Source organism: Apus apus, chromosome 2 (assembly GCF_020740795.1).
Source record: "Apus apus isolate bApuApu2 chromosome 2, bApuApu2.pri.cur, whole genome shotgun sequence".
Taxonomy (NCBI): domain Eukaryota; kingdom Metazoa; phylum Chordata; class Aves; order Apodiformes; family Apodidae; genus Apus; species Apus apus.
In genome coordinates, this window is record NC_067283.1 from 148,783,948 (window position 1) to 148,804,412 (window position 20,465).

General features: G+C 40.3%; 1 protein-coding gene across 1 annotated transcript in view; it reads left to right on the forward strand.

The window, feature by feature from the left end:
* The window catches only part of TG (thyroglobulin), a 157,477-nt gene that overhangs the window by 22,083 nt on the left and 114,929 nt on the right, over positions 1–20,465 (forward strand). Inside the window, exons 14-22 of the mRNA XM_051610309.1 lie at positions 106–218; positions 929–1,040; positions 2,711–2,911; positions 6,859–7,068; positions 9,259–9,413; positions 9,916–10,072; positions 13,054–13,278; positions 17,429–17,578; positions 20,064–20,234. Coding sequence (XP_051466269.1) covers positions 106–218; positions 929–1,040; positions 2,711–2,911; positions 6,859–7,068; positions 9,259–9,413; positions 9,916–10,072; positions 13,054–13,278; positions 17,429–17,578; positions 20,064–20,234 — 1,494 coding nt within the window. The remainder of the gene's footprint in view (positions 1–105; positions 219–928; positions 1,041–2,710; positions 2,912–6,858; positions 7,069–9,258; positions 9,414–9,915; positions 10,073–13,053; positions 13,279–17,428; positions 17,579–20,063; positions 20,235–20,465) is intronic.

Sequence of the window (20,465 nt, forward strand, 5' to 3'; positions counted from 1 at the left end):
GCCTAATGGAGAAGTGCAAAGGAGCTGGAGATGTACTCCTTTCCCTAGCTTAGGTCTAAGAACTTGGCTTTATTTTAACACATATGTATGCTTTCCCTCTTACAGGCCAGACATCATGTCAGCGATCTCAAACCAATGCCTTAATTTCCAGCTGGAGACAGAGTGGTTCAAAGCTGGATGCTTCTACAGCTGATCTATTTGTCCCCTACTGCCTTGAGGTGATTTAATATGAGGGACATGATTTAATATGATTTAACTGAGGGAAAGAGAAACAAAACCTCCCTGGCTTTGCTTACACCATGCCATAGGCACACACAGTTTCAGTCTATGATCCTTAAGCATTCCTTGTGCATCACTCTTAACCTGAAATAAAGGGATAAGACAAAACACACAGTGGACACTTCCCTGCATAAGGCAGAATTTAAATAGTTTTGAGATGAAGACCAGGAATAGGAAGCTCTGTTCCTGCCTGCACTGGTCTGCATCAGGTTGGCTCTGCCTAGTCCTTTGCAGGGCTGTGTTTAAAAAGTACTATATTGACTGACATTTGGGGGGCTCTTTATTCCTGAGCTGTGGGAGAACGTCAAGATGAGCGGGAGTTGGATGCAGGTAACCCACAACAGGGTCAATGATGCTCTGAAAACATGGTAATGAGCAGGACAGAGCCCTGAGATGGGCAATGAACAGACATTTCAAACCAAGATTATACTAGAACTTCATCTCAATGGGCTTTCAATCTGCATACTGCTTCCCTCAGCACCTGCTTTTAGGCAGTATTTTAATATTTCGTGTTTCTTTTTTAGCATGTTGTATTAATGAACAAATAGAGATAGAGCTAAATATTTTAACCAAGCTTTTTGATAATGATTCTGGAGTATATGTATTAATACACATTGATCTGCAATGACCTGTACCTGGTTGTTCATAGACAGGAGAATATGCTGTGCTACAGAGATCCAACACAGGCACTTGGTGCTTAGATCCTGTGACAGGAGAAGTTTTCCAACGTGGCAGCAAAGATTTGGATGGCAATCCTGAGTGTGAGTAATGCTTTATCTGCAGCCTGTGATGCTAGTGGCAATGTCATAGACGTTGCAGCATGTGTGCTTTCCTTTTCAGGATGGTACTTAAGAAAACATGAGGAGCTTAGAGTTTAATTCCTCAGGGATACGTACAAGCACATCATCAGAGCACTGGAACAAACTGCCCAGGGAGGCTGTGGTGTCTCCATCCCTGGAGACATTCAGAACCCACCTGGACTTGTTCCTCTGTAATCTGCTCTGGGAAATCCTGCTCTAGTAGGGGGGTTGGACTAAATCATCTCCAGAGGTCCCTTCCAACCCCTACGTTTCTGCAATTGAAAGGGTATCTGAACATAATATTCCTTTACTTTCATAACACCAGAAACAAACCAGTCCAGACAACCTGTTGAATTGGTTTCTATACATTTTTTTACTTTCCATTTCTTACCACCACAGAAAATTATCTGGACTTATGGATGAGGTTTCTAAGGCACTGTCTCCTGAACTGTGGGAACTGGGCCATGTGCAGTCAATGAATCCATTCTACATGGTCCACAACCACTCCATAGACTGCAGTTAAAACTATAACACATTATTATCCTCAAAAAAAGACAGAGACCTGCTGAAATCTCACAGGAGGTGGCAGATCCAAAAAATTGATGAATCACTGCTTGCAGGAATTGAGATGCCCTGTAGGAGCCCATGCATGAGCTCTGCTCTTTTGAACAGCACAGGCAGCCCCAGAGCCTACAGTTCTGCTGTGCTGGTGGTTTCTGCTTGCCATCTCCCCTAGAAAATTTGGGAGAATAATCTGCTGGCTTCAGACAAACCTCCTCCTGGAATGGAGTAGATTTCTTTTTCTTATATATGGGCTAATGACAGAAGTCCATAGAGACATGTGACAGGTCTGATGGGGGATAAGTAACTGCATGTTCACTGAGGAAACAGAATCATAGAAACAAGATTTGTTTTGGTTGGAAAAGACCTTTAAGATCATCAAGTCCAACTGTTGGTTAATTTCTAATTAGTTATGTAACAGTTGGTTACCTGGGTTTACAAGTTTACTCTGACACTCGCAGATGAACAAAATTAGTAAGAACCAACATGGTCTCAATTTCAAATTGAACTTTTTGGAACTTCTTGTGTGGTTCTGAAAACTCAGGTCCCTGTTCTGTTTGTTTATGGGAGACCATAAATATTGCTGTTTCGTGGCTAGGTTTTGTTTCCAGTTTTGAAGGTATAAAACTGAGGCATTTTGACTATAAAAAAACGTAAATAATCAGAGTATTGCATTTGAAATGACCTTGCTCAAAAAGTCTCACTAAAAATATTATTTAAAAAAATATTAGTATCTAAATGATACACTATTGAATCTATGAGGAGAGAAAAAGACATAAATGCAAAATAAATATCAGTATTTTTTCAACTATTTTATTGATGCAAACCTATATAACTTGCACTTCCACCTTTAGAAAAAAAAGTCATTTTTCTAGTGGCAGTAAAATTCCCCATGATTCAAATCATTTATGGTTTCATGATCATATCTTTCTTCTTTCTAATAAAACTGACTGAACGCGCTGCTGGTAAAGTCTTTAGGACAATTCTGTACATTGATATAGTTGATTTTTCCAGATGCTCAGCCTGTTATCTTCTGTTCTGTATCTTGCAATGAATTTCTCTCTTTAAAGGTCCTAGTTTCTGTAGTATGCTGAAGTCTAAAACTGCTTTGCGAGAAGCTGGCAAAGGCTACATCCCAGAATGTGAAGGGGACAAAGGGACTTTCTCACCCGAACAGTGCAGCCAGGATCAAGAGAGCTGCTGGTGTGTCTTTGACAATGGGGAAGAAGTGCCAGGGACACGAGTAAGCAGGGGAAGACCTGCCTGTGCAAGTGAGTTTCTGCTTGGGGCACATTGCTTCTGAGCTAGTCCAGGTCTGGAACTTGACCCAGATGCTGACTTGTTTCCAGTATTTAGTTCTATTTAAGCTTTATTGTCCAGACTTTTGCTGAAGTGCTACAGTTATCTTTGGCCTTTAGCAGATTTGAGACCTACCTGGGCGTGATGTCCAGTTTTCTTCAAGCACATGGTCAGGGAGAAAGGAAATGGGAATACATTTTTACTTTTTCTTATTTGTAAATTTGCTTAAATCAAAGTAGTTGAGCTAACTTAGCTAAAAAGCCGATCTGAACAGCTTGCTGCAAACTGGAACCTGTTCCAGCATGAACTGGCTCTGGGATTAAAAGCCATTCAACTGACTAAAATAAAATTTGAAAAATGTATGCTTCTGCCATTCCTACTCCTGCCTTGTGACCAGAGTTGTGAAAGGGATGTGCCAACACACTGCATATTAAGAGTATTGCCTGCATGACCAGAGTTGCAAAACACTGGAATTCACTCATGGTTTCCAGTGAGATGTCCAAATGGGGATAAATTTAATTCGTAATGGCCCTTTTACATCTCCCCATCACTAAAGTGAAGCCAAACAAACTAAACTTTCTACAAGGCTATGCTCCAAGGTGTAATGATTGGTGCAAAATGGAGATGTAAAAGAAAACCTTCTCCTGGTACCTGCAGGACTCTGTGGTTTCCATAGGTCTTCTGGGTTTTTTAAGTGAGCACAGTTGGTACATTTAGGAAAATGAGACCTCATAATAGGAAATTGCTTTGATTTCATTTTATGATTCTGTTTTATGAGGAGCAACACATGCTTGCCAACAAAATACCTGATTGTGTCAGCCCAGCTGGCCATAAGGAGTTTGAATCAATTAGATAGCTCCTCAGCCAACTTGGAAACCACCAGCAGCATCATTTTGTTTGAACTGTCTTGCACCAAAAGAGAGCTATGTGGATGGGATTTCACAAGAAGCCAGAAGGGCACCGCAGGGTTGTCTCTGCCCCATGCAGTGTGGTGTTGTGTGAAGATGCCCAACTGAGCTCTGAAGAGATGAGCAACAGAGCTTGGGCATTGCAGCCACATCAGCATAGAGGTCCAATACAGATTTCTAGCTCTTCAGAGAAGCAGAGCTGATCCATCTAACAACTACAGTGCTGCTGCCATCCTGCTCTCAGGTTATGGGCTGGTACCTCTTTGGAACACAGGTCTGTGTGATATTTATTTCCTTTGGAGCAGCTGAAGGAACTCAATGCAACACCCAGCACTCAGCAGTGTGGATTGACATTCCTGTAAGCTCTGCAGCTGAATAGGGAAAAGTGGGAGTGTTTCTAGGACTCCAAGAAGAGTAAGAACTAGTTGTTAAGTCCTTGACATCTCCTTCCCTTTCTGAAAGTGCATTTTCTAGATTTCCTCCTAAATTCCAAGGGAATTTATGGAATATATTCTAAGGAAGGGTGTAGGTTTACCCTGAGCTATGCCCCTAAGATAATTTTGCATCTTGCATGAGCATCCGATGTTTCTTGGGATCCTGTATTGTTGGACTTTTCCTAGAGGAAGTAGTGACTGAATTATTAATGACCTTCCTTTTTTAGAAGACTGAGCTGAGAGAGAGAACTGCTTTGAAAATATAGTGGAAACCCAGCTTTCCTGAAATCTATTTGGTTGGGTTTTTTTGTTTGTTTTTTGATTTTCCTGGCTTTTGAAATGGCAATGGAACTTTTTCATCCTAAGCAACTTAGTTTTTGTGTAACAATAAAGAAACAAAAGTTGTTTTTCCCCTCAGTCTATCCAGGCTTATACCTCTAGTCCTGGGAACTGCTAATAATTACTTGGGAAAAAGGGAAGGAAGTTCTATCTTGCTATCCTGGAGATCTTGTCTATCAGCAAAAGAAGCTGTTGCGGTGGGAAAATATGATAAACTTGTCTTCCAACATCAGACCAGACAGATGTAAACAGCAAGTAATAACTTCGCAGTGCCCAATGTATGCAATGAGGTTTTCATTAGCTTAATCATTTCCATCAGAGGTAGAATCCAACTTTTTCTCATTGACATGCACTGGAGAGATGATGCCAAGTACTAGCAGTACTCACACACAGCTCCTATCTGCATGCCTGCTTCCCACAGCTCTGAGTAGAGGTAGAGAAGAGAAAGCCTTCCAGAGGAGGACCTCAAAACAGTAATCTCCTTATGCAAATCTTTGGAAATATCTATGAAAGAAGTGTCAATATTCAACTGTATTCTGATTCACTCTTAAAGGGCCAAGAAATTGAGGCAGAAATTGAATGACAGAATGGTGCAGTCTTGATAGCAATAGTAAGTGAGATGAAACCTGTACATGGATAAAGGAAGAACTTACTGATGTGAAGTGAAACTTGTGACCCACACCAGGAAACATATGTCACGTGTTTTGAGGGTTGGTTGTTTCCTTAGTTCACACAACAGATCTCACTGAAACATCCAGTAAAAACTGTAGCAACATATGGCTAAGACTGGATGTGACTTGCTGGATATGGGCATGTGTTAGAGCAGCAAAGAAAAAACAGATTGATTTTTATATACATTGTAGAAGGAGATATAAGTGGTTTTTACACATAATGGTGGATGTAGTTAACATTGGTCAGGATCAGTATTACTGTCTCTTTTACAGTGACATTTTTAGTCCTAAAATCTCAGGAGCTTTCTTAAAAGCTTGTGAAGCAAGGATGCCAGGTTTCCAGTTTTATTGAAAAAGAGACTGGATGCAGAGACAATGACTGAAGAAGAGGAATGTAGTGGCCCCATTTACTGAGTTATAGCAGAAATTATACTATTAAGGAGACTTGGAAAAAATGCATCTGGCAATTCAGAGAGAGGGATAGGAAAGCTTTTATTTTGACATTGTTATGTTCAAGGTCGGAAAACAAGTGCGTGCTGTGCACACTGGATCCCAGGTTGATCCTGCAATGTTTTAAGCTTTAATTGAAGTGGCTGCTAAACTAAGGAAATAATGTCTATATCTCCATCAGAAGAGGAGAGAGAGGCTGCTCAGACCTGAACCATCAGTAACATTTTCTTTCCTCCTGTGGTTAGGGAGGCTGGGACTGATCTGAGCATTGGTATTTGGAAAATGATCTATAGATACACCAAGCTAGTGAATCGCAAGATATGAGAACATCTTGTTCTCCAAGTTAGGAAGTTGTTTTTTTTCTTCCTATGCCTTCTAGCTCCAGAACTTGTGTTTTATTATTAGTAGATATATTCAGTAATTACGTTGGGATTTTGGCTAATATTGAGTGAAACATTTGGTTTGTACTGATTAGTAAAAAGTAATTATCAGTGTAGTTAGTCTGCTGTAATAGTCTGTTACAGTGGGCTAGCAGAGTTGAAATTAGTTGATAGGCTAAACTTTGTGACCGACTCCAAAGCAATATTACTATTTTGTAAGTATTACTATTTTGAAATGACTATTGTATGTAATTACTATTTTGTATTCTGGAGACCTGCTGGATCTCCAGAAACCTCCTGGTGCCGTTGAAGACAACATAGTAATGAGCTGTAAAGTTTTCAAACTTTGCTCTAAGGGGAACTGAGATATTTTTTTCAGGCCCTGTCTATTTCCACTGGGTATCTTCTGTAGAGGTTTGTTCTGCTGATGGTTAGAAACCTCCTTTTCAGTTCCTGCTTAGATTTATTCATGACTGTTTTAGACTTATCTGTTCTTAGTAATCATGCACATAGCTTTCTGGACCCAATGTGTTACCCACCAAAGTCAGTATGTGTGCTCCCATCAGCTTCAGCAAACTGAAACATGCTGACACCTGACAAGATCCAGGCTGAGATGAGTGGGAAACACACAGGGTGCTGCCTAGGTTTTCTCTGTTGATGTGAGGGTTATTCAGACTTTTTATCAGAAGTCCTTCATACTGTGCCACTAACAGGTCCCCTTTCTCATGTGCTTAAAGGTCCACGGTGTGCTCTGCCATTTGGTGCCTCGTCTGTCCTCAATGGAGCTGTGTTTTGTGAAAATGTTTCTGAGCAAGCATCAAGTGTCCAGCAGTGCTGGCTGGCATGTCGCCAGGGCTTCCAGAGCACCTCTTCCAGCAGGTCCTTTCAGTGTGATGTACAACAGCGTCGATGGGTCTCGGCTGCCCCGCTCTACCAGGCCTGCCAGAGTATGTCTGAGTTGCTGTGGGTTGGGAAGGGCACAGAACAATGTAAATGTGCAAAAATCTGCTTCCATCACGAAGCTACTATGTGAATGGCAACAGTTACATGGGAGTTGCTAAATTAAGGTGTAGTAGGATTAGTTCTGTCTCCTGCCATCTTCATCTCTCTCTCTTGGCTGCCTTCTGTGCCAGAAACAGTCCCACTCCTCTGTAATAATATAGCTTTAAATAGTTATTCAATCTATATGCAGATTTCTCTTTGTTAGTTAAAAGCTGCTGGCACCATGAAGGGATTCTGATGGAACCACTTAGTCCTGGAAGAACAGATGAGCACCAGATGTTGGAAATTGGCAGAACTTGACTGTCTATTTGCATAATTGAGGCACTGTTACTTCTGCTTCTTTTTTTGCAGCAGTCTGTTCTTTAGGATTATTGTTGTCTTTGTTGGCTGACTTGTGGTATTATTCAAACCATTTTTCTTTAAAAAAAAAAAAAAAGGCCCTTTACATCTTGGAAGAATTGGTTGTCTATTCAGAGCTATTGGTTATTGTCTATTGGTTATTAATGTTGGCCTTTTCAGTCATTTCAGATAGAGACATTCTGATCAAAATGGCAATTTGCAGCAGTGCTGAACTTTGAGAAATGCAGATCTTGATGCCAAGTTTGCAGCTACTAGAAACCCCTGTATTGACACGTTTCCAGTTGTACCCCAGGTCTTCTATTCCAAATGTCATTATTTTAAACTTTAAATTTCAGATTGAGACTTTTGTCTGATTGTAACTGTGTTTGCTAGGTTTTTGTGGCATATTATGAAGTAACTTTCATGCTTGCCTGATGGTAGTTGAATAACTGTAAGGACAGAAGGGATGTGTGGCATCTGATACAAGCTGCTGTTTAATTCAAGCTAAGGACTTTCCCCAGTAATTTGTATTTGACAGAGAGTATGGCCTTAAGGAGAGAGGAAAACATTCCCAACACATCAGAAGGCGATTGAATAAACTTCTCAATAATGGAGAATTCACCACAACACTCAGTAATGTGTTCCAATGGATTAGCCACACTCTTAAAATCTTATGTTCTGTGCATTTTGTGTAAACGTAGAGATTGCAGTTAAATCAGCTCTTAAGTACTCTCTGATAAACTAAACAGATAGAGGGCTTTGTGCCTCCAGGAAGAAGCAAGCTTTTGTGTCCTCTGGTCCCTCCCACCATTCTCCTTGGAAGCTCTCCAGGATTTCCCATGCTGGTTTTGGGGTGAGGGGCAGGGAATTGTTCTCTAGCAGTGACACTTACATATGATGCAGCAAGCAAGGGTCTGCAGAGAAGGCAAATGAGGGAAGAGCTCTGCCACTTGTCCAAACTAAGAGCCAGCTCCATTTGGAGATGGCATCACATGATTGCTGTGCTGAATCAGATAAAATCCCTTTGTGAAGCCTGTTAGCAGCATAACTCCACTGATTACAAGAAATTTGCACTTTTTTTTTTTTTTTTTTTTTTTCTGGTTAAAACTGAATAGATAAGTAGATTTTCATTTTGTGACTTATAAGCTCATGGAATTCTCATAGACTTCTATGATTTGCTTCACTGTGGTTTGCTATCAAAAAGTTGGAAGACCCTGTAGATGCCCAAGTCAATTCCATTACTATGCAATCAAATTTATTCTGTCCTAAAACTTGCAGGTAATTTGATAGCTAGGTTTCTGAAAGCCCATTTGTAGTACTACTAATTGCTTTAACCATTTAATTACTTCTTAGATAAAAGTCTTCTCATGATTGTGTCTAAGAGAAGCAAAAGTTGACAGGTCAATAATTCCTGTCTTCCTCTCTCTAATAATTCACTTATCAGCTTTCCCCTAGTTCTCTGGAAATTTCTATCTGCTAAGCCTTATAAAAATTGCCATTGATTATCCAAATTGTTCCTTATCCTTCTTTGAATTAGTGTTCTAGTGTAAAATACCTCTAGTATTACATAACTGTACCACCTGGCTTTTACCCTAATGCACAACATACATATTTATCAAGCATCTCTCTTGCTGCTTGTTTCTGAGCTCTGAGAACTCTACTGTTTTTGCCTAGAAATGGGGAGATGTTATAGATGCAAGACCAAAATGCCAAATCAGTATTGTCTTTTCTCAGCTTTGAAAGTTGATTTCTTCATTAATGAGGCTAGTAAATGCCCTTTCTACTCTGATTTTTAGAGCTCCAATTATTTCAGACAGTCCAAGCTCAAATACACTTTCAACTACTACTGCCTCCAGAGAAGACTTGCAGTTCTGACTACTCTGGATTACTCCAGGCATTCCAGATATTTATTTTAGATGAGTTGAAGGCTCGTGGTTTATGTCACCTCCAGGTAATTTCGATTGCTTGTTCTTTATTTTTGATAGAGTGTTTTGTGTTTCTTGGTGTTTTTTTGGGGTTTTTTTTTGTTTGTTTTAATACAAAAATAAAAACTGAGACAGAAAACAGAACTTTGCCTCTTTGGGAGTGGTGAAAGAACAGAACATGCCATGAAGTCTCTTAGGATTGGCAGCACTCTCATATAGATGACTGAGAAAACAGGATGTTTAGTCTCACTGACCCCATATTGGCAGATCAGCTCAACTGTAGCCACAGAATTTATTTCATATCAGTCTAATATTTATTAAAAATATATTTTAATTGAAGATAATATTCTGTTTGTTCTTACAGTGACTAAATAACCATTTAAAATATCCTTTTCCTACTTCTGTTTTTACAGGCCCTTTCAAAAATGTTACTTTTGAGGAGAACACAGTGCAAATGTGTAGAGAAAGGCAAGAACTAGAAGTTTCTTGGGTTGACTAACCGTGTTTTCATTTAATTTTGAATTTGAGGTGAATGCATTTGGAAATACTGGCTCTGTTTCCATCTGTGATGATTCCACTGTTTATGTTGAATGCCTGAGTGCAGACCGCATGGGGGTCAATGTCACATGGAGGACTCAGCTGGAAAACATCCCTTCAGCTTCTCTCCCTGACTTACATGACATTGGTAAGGGTTTTTTTTTTCCTCTGGTATTTCTGTGAATTAAGACAATTCATGGAAGAAATTAAGGAAATTAAGACAGTTTTAATTGCTTTGTTTCCCTGTATCTGGTCTTAGGAGGTGCTAACAAGGTAGAATAAATGCTCACCGAAAAAATGGAGTTGTGGTTTTAGGCTTTAGGTGTTGATATATTTATCTTTTCAGGCTGTGACTGCACAGTGGAAAGGAGCTATAATTGAATGTTTCTTTCAGATAGGACTGCTTATCCCAGCTTCCTTAACTGAGATTGAAAAGTACTTTATCATACATGGGCTGAACTATCCCAGATGTTAATTTCCATTGGGCAGGTCCTCAGCAATGGGAAAGACTGTGTTCTTTATTGGGTTGGGCTCAGAGAAACACAATTCTCACACTGCTAAAAATATAGCTAATTTATACAAAGGCTTTTTTGTTGTTGTTGTTGGGGTGTTCTTTGTTTGTTCATTTGTTTGTTTTCCCTTTCTTTCCCCCTTTTTCTATTTATTACATTACCTTTGGCACTAAAGACTGACCCTCACCTGAGGAGTCCTAGAGCTATTATGCAGAGACCACTGACTGGCAGAACTTTGCTGTGGTTTCCAAGTGAGTTAGGGATTTTGTAAGGAACTTCCTTCAAAGCAGCTAGTGTTTCCCTTTAAAATCAAAGATGTATAAGACATATCCCAAGTTCAAACGTCCCCTGTGCCACCTTTTCTCCAGTTTTGCTGCTTTGCAATGGTGTTCCCACCACTAAGTGTAAATAACTGCCTGCACGTGTCCTTCCCTCTAACTTTGGGACTTGGAGACCTGTGCCCAACAGCAGGTTTTGCCCGACAAGAACCAAATTCAAAAGCCTCCAGGACTCAGAAAACAGCTGCAGTGGTTGTGTGGTTTCTGGCAGTACAGTCTGTTTATGTTTACATCCGTTCACTTGCTCCAGATTATAAGGGAAACATGAATATTCAAGCGGTTTGCAGAAGGTGGATCAAAGTGTAAGTGTGTTTGGTTTTATATCAACCTTTACTTTTGAAAGCGTTCCACTTGGAGGGCATTGCATTTTTGACCCTCTCCACACTAATTTCCCTGTAGCAAAAAAATTGCTTTCCAGGGAATGACTATATGGTTTCAGCAGAGGCAGAACACATTCTGCTCTCTGCTTACTCTTGGCACCATCAATTTCTGTTACCTTCTAAAGCAGCTTTGGGTCTTTCTGTTTGAGGTCTTTTCTGGTGTAGTGACACAGAGTAAGGAAATTTGCTCTCTGATTTGAAAATCAACATTACTAAAATAGAATCATAGATTCATAGAATGTTTCGGGTTGGAAGGGACCTTAGAGATCATCAGGTTCAAACCTCCCTGCTATGAGCAGGGGCACCTCACACTAGACCAGGCTGCACAAAGCCTTATCCAGCCTGGCTTTAAACACCTCCAGGGAGGGGGCTTCCACAACCTCCCTGTGCAACCTATTCCGGTGCCTTACTATCCTCATCATGAGGAATTTCTTCAAAACAGCTTTGTTCTTCTCCTAGCATTTTTCTGGGTAAATGGGAAGTCTTACCTTTTTTTTCCCCCACCCTCCTTTCTCATGAAGCAGCTAAGAAAAATATTGCTAAAGAGAAGCACAGTATGCATATGTTCCCAATGTCAGTGCAGCAGGATAGGTTCTAAAAGCTGGAGGAAACAGAACCCTGAGAATATGAGGACACAATGTCAGCTTTAATGCAAGGTCTGTTCACCGTAGCCCACAACTGCAAAAAAACCTCATGTCCCTCCTTTGCAAGGGGGCAAACAACATTTGCAAGGCAGCACTGGGCTACAGACCAACATTCAGACAGAGAGGGCACCTACACCTGCAGTACTAAAGATTTAGGATGATTTTTCAGATGGTGCATCTGTTGTCTGTTCAGCACAGGCAGGAGGCCAACTCTGCCTCACCGCTGCCTCATACCTGGCTGTGAAATTCTTTCCTTGCAAAACTGAAAAGTCACCCATGGGCTACAGTGCAAAGTTGGGAAACTCCAGAGAAGGCAGTGGTATCCTCTGATATTTGCCCTGGACACATCGGTCACAAAATAATTATCTTTGTACAGCATATGAGCTGTGACATTCCTCATGCTCTCTTTATGTATTTATCATCCTCCCTGTGAAAATTCAGTGTCTGAGGTCATTAGTGTAGTCACAAAACTCAAAGTACATACAATGCAGGATTTCCAGTTTGCTGAGTTACCAGGCTGCCCATCACCTGTAGCTACAGGAGACCCTTGTCTTGCAAATTTGGACCAGTAAACCCCATCAACATTTTCTCCCATGTCATAAAACCTTCAGGGATAAACAGAATGTGATAGCAAACAAAATCCACTGGGAACACTGTTCTTGTAGTAATTCTGGTCCAGCCAAACTGGGGAATTTGCTCATGATCGAGAGCTGAACATTGTCCTTGCACAAGTCATGGAAAGGGAAGCTGCCTGGGAAACTAAGAGTATAGAGAGTAGGAAGGGTCCACACTGTTTTCAGCTTTAAACACCAGCTTCAGCAATTGTGAGGAGCAAGTCTGTTGCATAGGTGGGTATGCTGAATAACCACAGTGTGATGGAAGGTGATTATTTTATTGGTACAGATGCTGGCCTTCAAACCAACAAAATGCTGATAAAGAAGAAAACTATGCCCATTAAAAAAAACAGGAAAACATTAAACCTGAATGTCAGATAATCCTGGTCTTCATATGCTGAATTTTTGTAACTCAGAAATCAAGCTCTCTCTTTTTAATTTTTTTCTTTTTTCCTTCCCCTTCCCTCTCTCCCCCCCTTTCTGTTTCTTTATCACCCCCTACTTATATTAAGATTTGGACTTAAATATACAATGTACAGTGTACAGATTTATTTTTGTCTGCTGTTTGTTTCTGTGTGGTTATCTGTTCCCATATTGGAAATCTCTTCCATGCTATTTTGTTGTGTCTTTTCCCACTTTAGAAAACGCAATTGTTGGAGAAAATTTCATTGGAGCATTTATAAAAGAAATTAAGGATGGTGGTTTTCTGCTGCATTTGGACTCCAAGCAATTCCTAGCAGGTCCTTTCATTGATTTCCCCCGGGATGAAGAGTTTGACGTGTCTCCAAGTGTGCAGCTAGGATGTAGAAGTGGGTTTCGAAGAACTTCACCTCCTGGGAAACCAGCCTTAAATTCACAAGGATGTGGTATGTCTCCATTGAATTTTCCCTTCTTTAATGGTTTTAGACATCAGTATAAAGCTAAAGTTAGAAAATCATCAGTGAGCTTGTGTTTATGGTTAAGATGTGAAAGGCCTGAAGCACCAATGTGAATGATGAATCTGAGGAGAGATGGGAATCAGTGCTTTGCTTACTGCTCAGTCCTTGTGTTGAACCAATGATTATAGAAATAAGCATCAAGGCACTGACATTATACAGAAGGTTTTGAAAACCTTTTGGGGGATTTTTTAGGTCTGTCTGATATTAGAGGGTTTTTCCACAATGTATATGGTCCTTAATAAGGATTTCACAAAGATAATGTAGCCAGAGTTTCAGGTGATGACACATCACTCAGAATAGAAACCTAGATGCAGAAATGGCAAAATTCCTGAATTCCTGAGCCAAGTCCAGTCATCTCTGATGGAAGCTTTCTTGGAGTTGGCCAACACCAGACCTGGTTGCACTTCTGCCGTCTCTTCATCTTCTTTCCTTCTGTTTAGCCTGCTTCTCTGGAAGGGGCTGCCTTCCTGTCACCATTCTGCTTAGGGCTGTCAACCCTGCCTTTCAATAGATCCCTGTGGCTGTGCCAGGCACTCCTCTGTACCAGGTCCTTCTGCCAAAGAGCCTTTGCCTTAGCAATCCCTCTCTTGTTCTATCAACATCAACGCTCCTACAGTGCTACCCTCATTGTTCTTCTTGGCTCAGTTTTCCTCAAAAAGTCTGTGTCTTATGCCAGTTTGGGATGTATTCACTATGTTGAGATTTTTTGGGGGAAGAAGAAGGGATGTACCACTTCTAGGTGTAAGATCAACAGTAACAGGTATCGAATAAGTTTTCCAATATGAGGAATATTTTCCAGTGGGAAGACTTGAACACTATACACTTGAATTTAGAGACAGTAAGAGCAAATAAAAATATATGAAAACAGCTCCCTGCTTGGTGTGGTGGTTCTCTTTGAGTTACAAGAGCATCCTAATGCCTGGGCAAGGGTTTCAAAGCAATCATGTGATGAATCTGTTTTGAACTGCTTCAGTTCCCAGCTTGGAACTTTAAGGTAAATCGGCTGCAGTTTCGGTTAATCTCCATAGTCTGAAACACTTCAGATGTATTTAACTACACTAGGAAGAAAAAAGATCAATTCCTACTGAGAATCCAGAGTCTGTAACAACTTGCAGTTACTTAACAAGATGTACTCTTGTACTCATTAAAGAGATCATTATTTATTAAGTAAACCCCATCATTTACAGCAGAAGAGTTTACAAACAATTGGATCTTTCTGCCAAATATTTCCTGTCAGGGATAAAGGCCTCTAGGAAGCAGTGAATTACTTTGCCTTACGAGTTAGTTCATACGTATTTGAACCAGCTGGCTGTAGTAAAATCACTCAATGAAAAAAGGTTGTCAAAAGAATGTGGGAAGGAGACACTTTCTTGCTCCAGCTTTTGGGATGGATGATGTGTTCTGAGATGTCATGGTAGACACTGCTGGACATTGGTTTATGTAGTAGGGCTTTATATTTTTTCTGAACAGGAGGGTTAAGAATTCAGTTTCTGGTTCCTCCAAGATATATGTACTTGTATTAAATTTTGCATTATGCTGGTTCCTTTTATTATTTAAAATGCTTGGCAGTTCTATCAGAATTGCTTTAAGCAAAGTATAATCCAAACCAAACCAAGTGAAAGGTTTATAGCTGAGCTGGAGCTCAAGACTTCACTTGGAGTCATCTGGATCAAGAACCTGATATCCCAATGCTTTCCCCTATTCCTGGGGGAGCAAAGAGCAGTGGAAGCATAGAATAATAATCAGTTGTGACAGTCTTTAAGTGTGCTTAAGCTGGTCTTAAGTAAAAGGAGGAGTGATGAGTGATGCCCCTGCACAAGCTGTTTTGCATTTCCCCAGTGAGTTAGAATCATAGAATGGTTATAGTTGGGAGGGACCTTAAAGATCATCTCGTTCTAACTCCCCTGCATGGCAGGGACACCTCCCACTAGATCAGATTGCTGGTTTATTTACAGAACCACAGAATACTAGGAGTTGGAATGGACCTCCAAAGATCATAGAGTCCAATCCCTCTGCCAGAGCAGGACCAAAAAACCAACTAGGGCAGATCACTCAGGAAGGCATCCTGGTGGGTCTTGAAAGTCTACAGAGAAGGAGACTCCACAACCTTCTTGGGGAGCCTGTTCCAGTGCTCTGTATTTCTCACAGTACAGAAGTTCTTCCTCATCTTGAGGTGGAACTTTCTGTGCTCAAGTTTGAACCCATTTCCCTTTGTCCTATCACAGGGCACAAGTGAAAAGAGCTTGTCCCTGCCTCCTTGATGCCCAGCCTTCATGTATTTATAGACATTAATTAGATCTCCCCTCAGTCTTCTCCTCTCTAGACTGAAAAGCCCCAGGTCTCTTAGCCTTTCCTTGTAAGCCACATCATCTATGTGATGGTGTCAACCTATAGCTGGTTGTGCAGCCTATAGCTGAAATGATACAGGCCTTCAGGAGTTACAGAGTCTAGAAAATGTGCTTCCCTCTACCAACATTTTTGCTGTTCTTTGTGCCCTTTCGTTAATCTAGTTTATTAAACAAGGGACAGCTTAACTTGCTTAAAATGTGATAAAGGGACACAGATGTTACTTTCACATCATGACTAAAACTACAAAACCAGGAGAATGGTTTGAAAAGTTCAATTTGTTCCTTTTTAAACTCTAATTGCTTAATTAGTCTCCCTCATCCTTTGTATTTTGCCTTCAATATAAGCACATATTACTAATTTCATTTTAGTTTCTATTGTTGTTCATTTGCAATGAACACGATCCTTTTTGCATATGTTGAAAAATACCTTTTAAATGTATCAGACACTCTTGTGTATTAAATAATATGCATGAGAAAGGAGAATTCTGTCTGAGCCAGGATTTTTTGGTTCTCTAGTTGATTTTAGAGATGTGTTATGCTTAGAGCAATTGCCTTGTTACATACTTGGAAGGAAAATTTCAATCTCACAATTTTCTCATCTTAGACTTTTCCATTGGACCATTTAGAGCATATGAAGGAAGATATGATCATTTTTATACTAGAAGTCTTTTTGTCTAATTTAGATGCTCCCCTAAGTTAAATTAATTTGTATTCCATTGTGTTGGCTAGAACAGCAATTCATTGTATTGGTTGTAGTGGCGATGGCCAAATTTCCTTTACTGTTTCTCTCTCACACAAGCTTAAACTGCTGTCAGGATGTAGGGCAAGTACAGAAATGAAGTTTTGCATCTTGTCAAAGTCCCAAAATATACATTTGATAGTGTTTTGAAGGGAATCTACATCTGGAAACCAGCTGTGAAATAATAAGTAAAGATATTGTCCTGTGAATGTGTCTGTGACTCTTCTGCTTTAATGTTCATTTGAAGGGTCAGGGGAGAAAGACAGTATTTCATGACCTCCCAGAAGACAAAGAGTTTTCTTTATAATGTGCAACAGATCAACTGGAAATATTACCCCTGATTTGTTCTGAGAATTATGTATATACAGACTAACAATATATTTTTGTTTTGGGTTGTCATGTGCACAACTAGTGACTTTTAATCCAGCCATTAGTGTTTAGTTTGGAAGTGCTTACCAAAAATTTCATTACCAGGAATTCTGAATGAACGTGTTACCATATGGTGGGTTTCTTCATTAAGTTTTTTGGAACTTTTAATCCTAGGAGCCTTCCTGTTTCTGTCTGTAGTGTTAGAAGTTACTATGTTTGTAGCTTGTGTTCCTTTGTTTTCATTCACAACCTATCCACAAAGTGCATTATCTTATTACAAATGGATTTGACATATGGAAATTAAGTCTGGACCTGGCATTTCCAAGGAGCTTGATGTGCACTAATTCAATAGTATTTTTAGGGTGATCTGAGGAAAAAGAAAAAAAAAAAAGACCACTGTCTGCATTCTAGTATTTGGGGAGTTTAATGAACATTTTAAGAGTCTTTGGCTGTGTTATCCTGCTTAGAAATGCATATATTGAAAACTTGAAGCCTATGGCAAGTCTACCAGCATTATACAGATATATATACACACATACATATATATACACACATATGTGTGTGCAAATGCCTGAACTGGTTGGATTCCAAAAGAGTAACAAGGTGGTTGTTCTCTTTGCAGTTGTTTGTCCTCCGGGCACTCATTTCCAGAACAATGAATGCATTCCCTGTCCTCTTGGCTACTATCAGCATCAGACAGGACGTTCCTCCTGTATCAAGTGTCCTGTGGGCAAAACGACCAACTCCTATGGGGCATTCAGTGCTGATCATTGTAAGTTAAACTCATTTTCCCCCTTCTTCTTTCTAGTCTGGCTTCGAACAGCTACTGGAATTATTATTTCATCTGTAAGTTTGAAAAAAAAAAAGAAAAAGAAAAAGGAGATCTTCCCTCTGGGTTTTTTTGGATGGCTATGATCCCTTCTGCATACATTCAAAGACATTTTACAGAGACTGAACAAACTGTCTCGTATTTTGACCAAGAATGCATGAGAAATGAGTGGTCAGTCTCATCCAAGATGTTGTGGTTCCTTAAGACATATTCCTTGTCCTCAGAAATGGTATCTGGGTATTCAGTATCACTGAGAAACATCCTACATATTTCATTTATTGGCACTTTCATGAAGTCGAGAGTAGTCTTGTCTTTGTGCAGCATTTGCCCCTGCAAATACAAATGCTTCTTGCAAAGCAACTATTGATATGTCCACAAAGCTGGTGTATTCTTTGTAAATGACTTCTTCTTGCATGAAGTTCTGTAAAGAAAATCACTTACTAAGTCCAAATTCAGTTTTGTCTGCAGCATTAGCTGATGGATAAAAAAATAAGAGGGGGTACTGAGCCTGGGTTTCTTGGGAGTATTGTTGAGTACAGGGACTGCTTTGTTTTGCTTCAACATATTTATTCTCTTCAGTGAGATAAAAAATTAAAATAAAAAAAAAATCAGGTTTATTGTAATGCACCCTGCAACAATTAACTTTGCCTAAAGAAGACATAAAATTGTCACTCTTCATTTCCATATATGTTCCCTGTGTGGGTATTGGACTCCTGTGTTTAGAAGTTTGCTCCTTTTTCTTCACTGCACTTGCAGTTTTCTTTACTGTCAGTGTCTGCAACTAAATCTACTCCCTGCCTGGTTTCCTCCTTACCTCTGTGCTGGGTCTCAGTGCCAGCCCTTTGCAAAGGGCTGTGCTCTACATATTGAGCTTTCTTCTTTCTTTCCTTGCTCTAACCTTAGAAAATCTGGAGAGGTTACTGAATTAACTGCCAGATAAAAAAAGGAACATATTGACTCACAGCACAGGAAAGCCAAAGGTCTGGTGTTCTGCTCTCTGCTGCTTACCCTCTTCTCCTCCCAGAGGTCGTATCTCTCTTGCAAGGATGCCTGAGCTGCATGAGGAGAATCTCCTAAACTACCTTAGCTCCTATTTCAGTGCACTGAATGGAAACAATGCTAATGTTGCCACATTGTGATATGTCAGACCAAACTCTTGTGGTTTCTTTGTACATAGATAAACCTTACTTGCTTCAGTAGCATCTCAGGAGAAGAGCATCAAGGTGGTTAAACTTTCAAGCTTAGTTCACCTGGGATTCTCTCCTGCTGCCTTCTATGTTGGTCAGATTTCCAGATTTCTCTCTCTGTGAAGCCCAGACAACTGATTTATAAAGATTTCTAAATCATTAAAAATGTTAAGTGGGAAAATACTGCTAATTAAAATCAGAGGTCTCAGTTCTTTTTGAATGCAGTGTGAGGACCTTTTCTTTCTCACTGAAAGGGAGAATTAAAAGAAAAGGTGGGCAGTTAAATGAGTAACAAATTGATGTGATGGCTCTTGTGCTGTGGTTCATAACGTTTTATGGATCCATTGCAGCAGGCACTGAACAAACCTGTATGAAAATGCAATTCCTTACCTCTTCACTTTACAGTACTTGGCATTAATGAGATCTGATTCATGGCAGGAAATTCTAAAACTGTTAGGAATGTGAATTGCAGTAACAATAAAGCAATGTGGCTACTGAGTTTCAGAGCATGAAACTCTGTGCAAATTATAGTTTAATATACAGTGAATGCTCTTCTGTACTTAGAGCACTTTTGTCCTACTGCCTTGAAACATTGTCTTACTGCATTGGCAGGACCAGAAGCAATGGGCACAAACTGAACCTCAGGAGTTTCCCTCTGAACATCAGGAAACACTTTTTTTACTCTGAAAGTGTTGGGGCCCTAGCTGTGCTGAATGATTATGAGAAACTTTAGATAACAAGAGAAACAGTGAAGGCCATTCTGTGGGAACTAGTTAGTGAAGGTCATGTACAGCAGTCGGGTAGTGGGGTAAACAGGATGGGGGGCTGGACAAAGGGTTTGGAGTCGGGACCAATCAAAAGGGGAATGGGGACATGTAAACAGTGTGTACTAACGAATCAAGAGCCTTGCTCTGCCACATGGATGGTGTACACGCTGTCCTGAGACTATATAATCTGCATGCAGCCTAATAAACATGGACTGAACCTACATCATATTGGTGTGTCATGTTCTTTCCTGGCTTGCCACGAAAACTGGACCTCGGCATGAAAGTAACTGAACAGTGTCACAGGTTGTCCAGCCTTGGAGATGTCCTGGGCAAGTGACTCTAGCTGGCCCTGCTTGAGCAAGGAATTGGATCAGATGAACTTCAAATGTCCCTTCCCAACCAGAACCGTTCTGTGAAACCCAGTGACAGCATCATCAAAGTGCCTTTTGTTCTTTTCTTGTTTGTTTGTAATAGGTGTCACGTATTGTCAAAGCAATGAGCAGGATCTGCAGTGTGATGAAGATGGCCAGTATAGACCTTCCCAGCAAGACCCTGACACTGCAAAATCCTTCTGCATTGACAGCTTTGGAGCAGCACTGGACTGGACTGAAACAGATGATCTCCTTACAGACTACCAATGCCTAGGTAAGTGTCAGAAGACTATTTTTGATGGTTTTGACCCCACTTAAGAGAAACGTCCTAATGAAAAGACTCAGCACCCCATAGCTAGCTTGCCAGATAATTGGAATTCACTTTCCTGCAGTTTGGCCTCTGCCCTAAGCCACATTGCTCCTTAGTTTTGCATTTTTTACTGTATTGGAGTGGTCGTTTCCTGCAAGTGAAGAGAGAGAAGCAGGTTTTTTCCACTCTCAGATG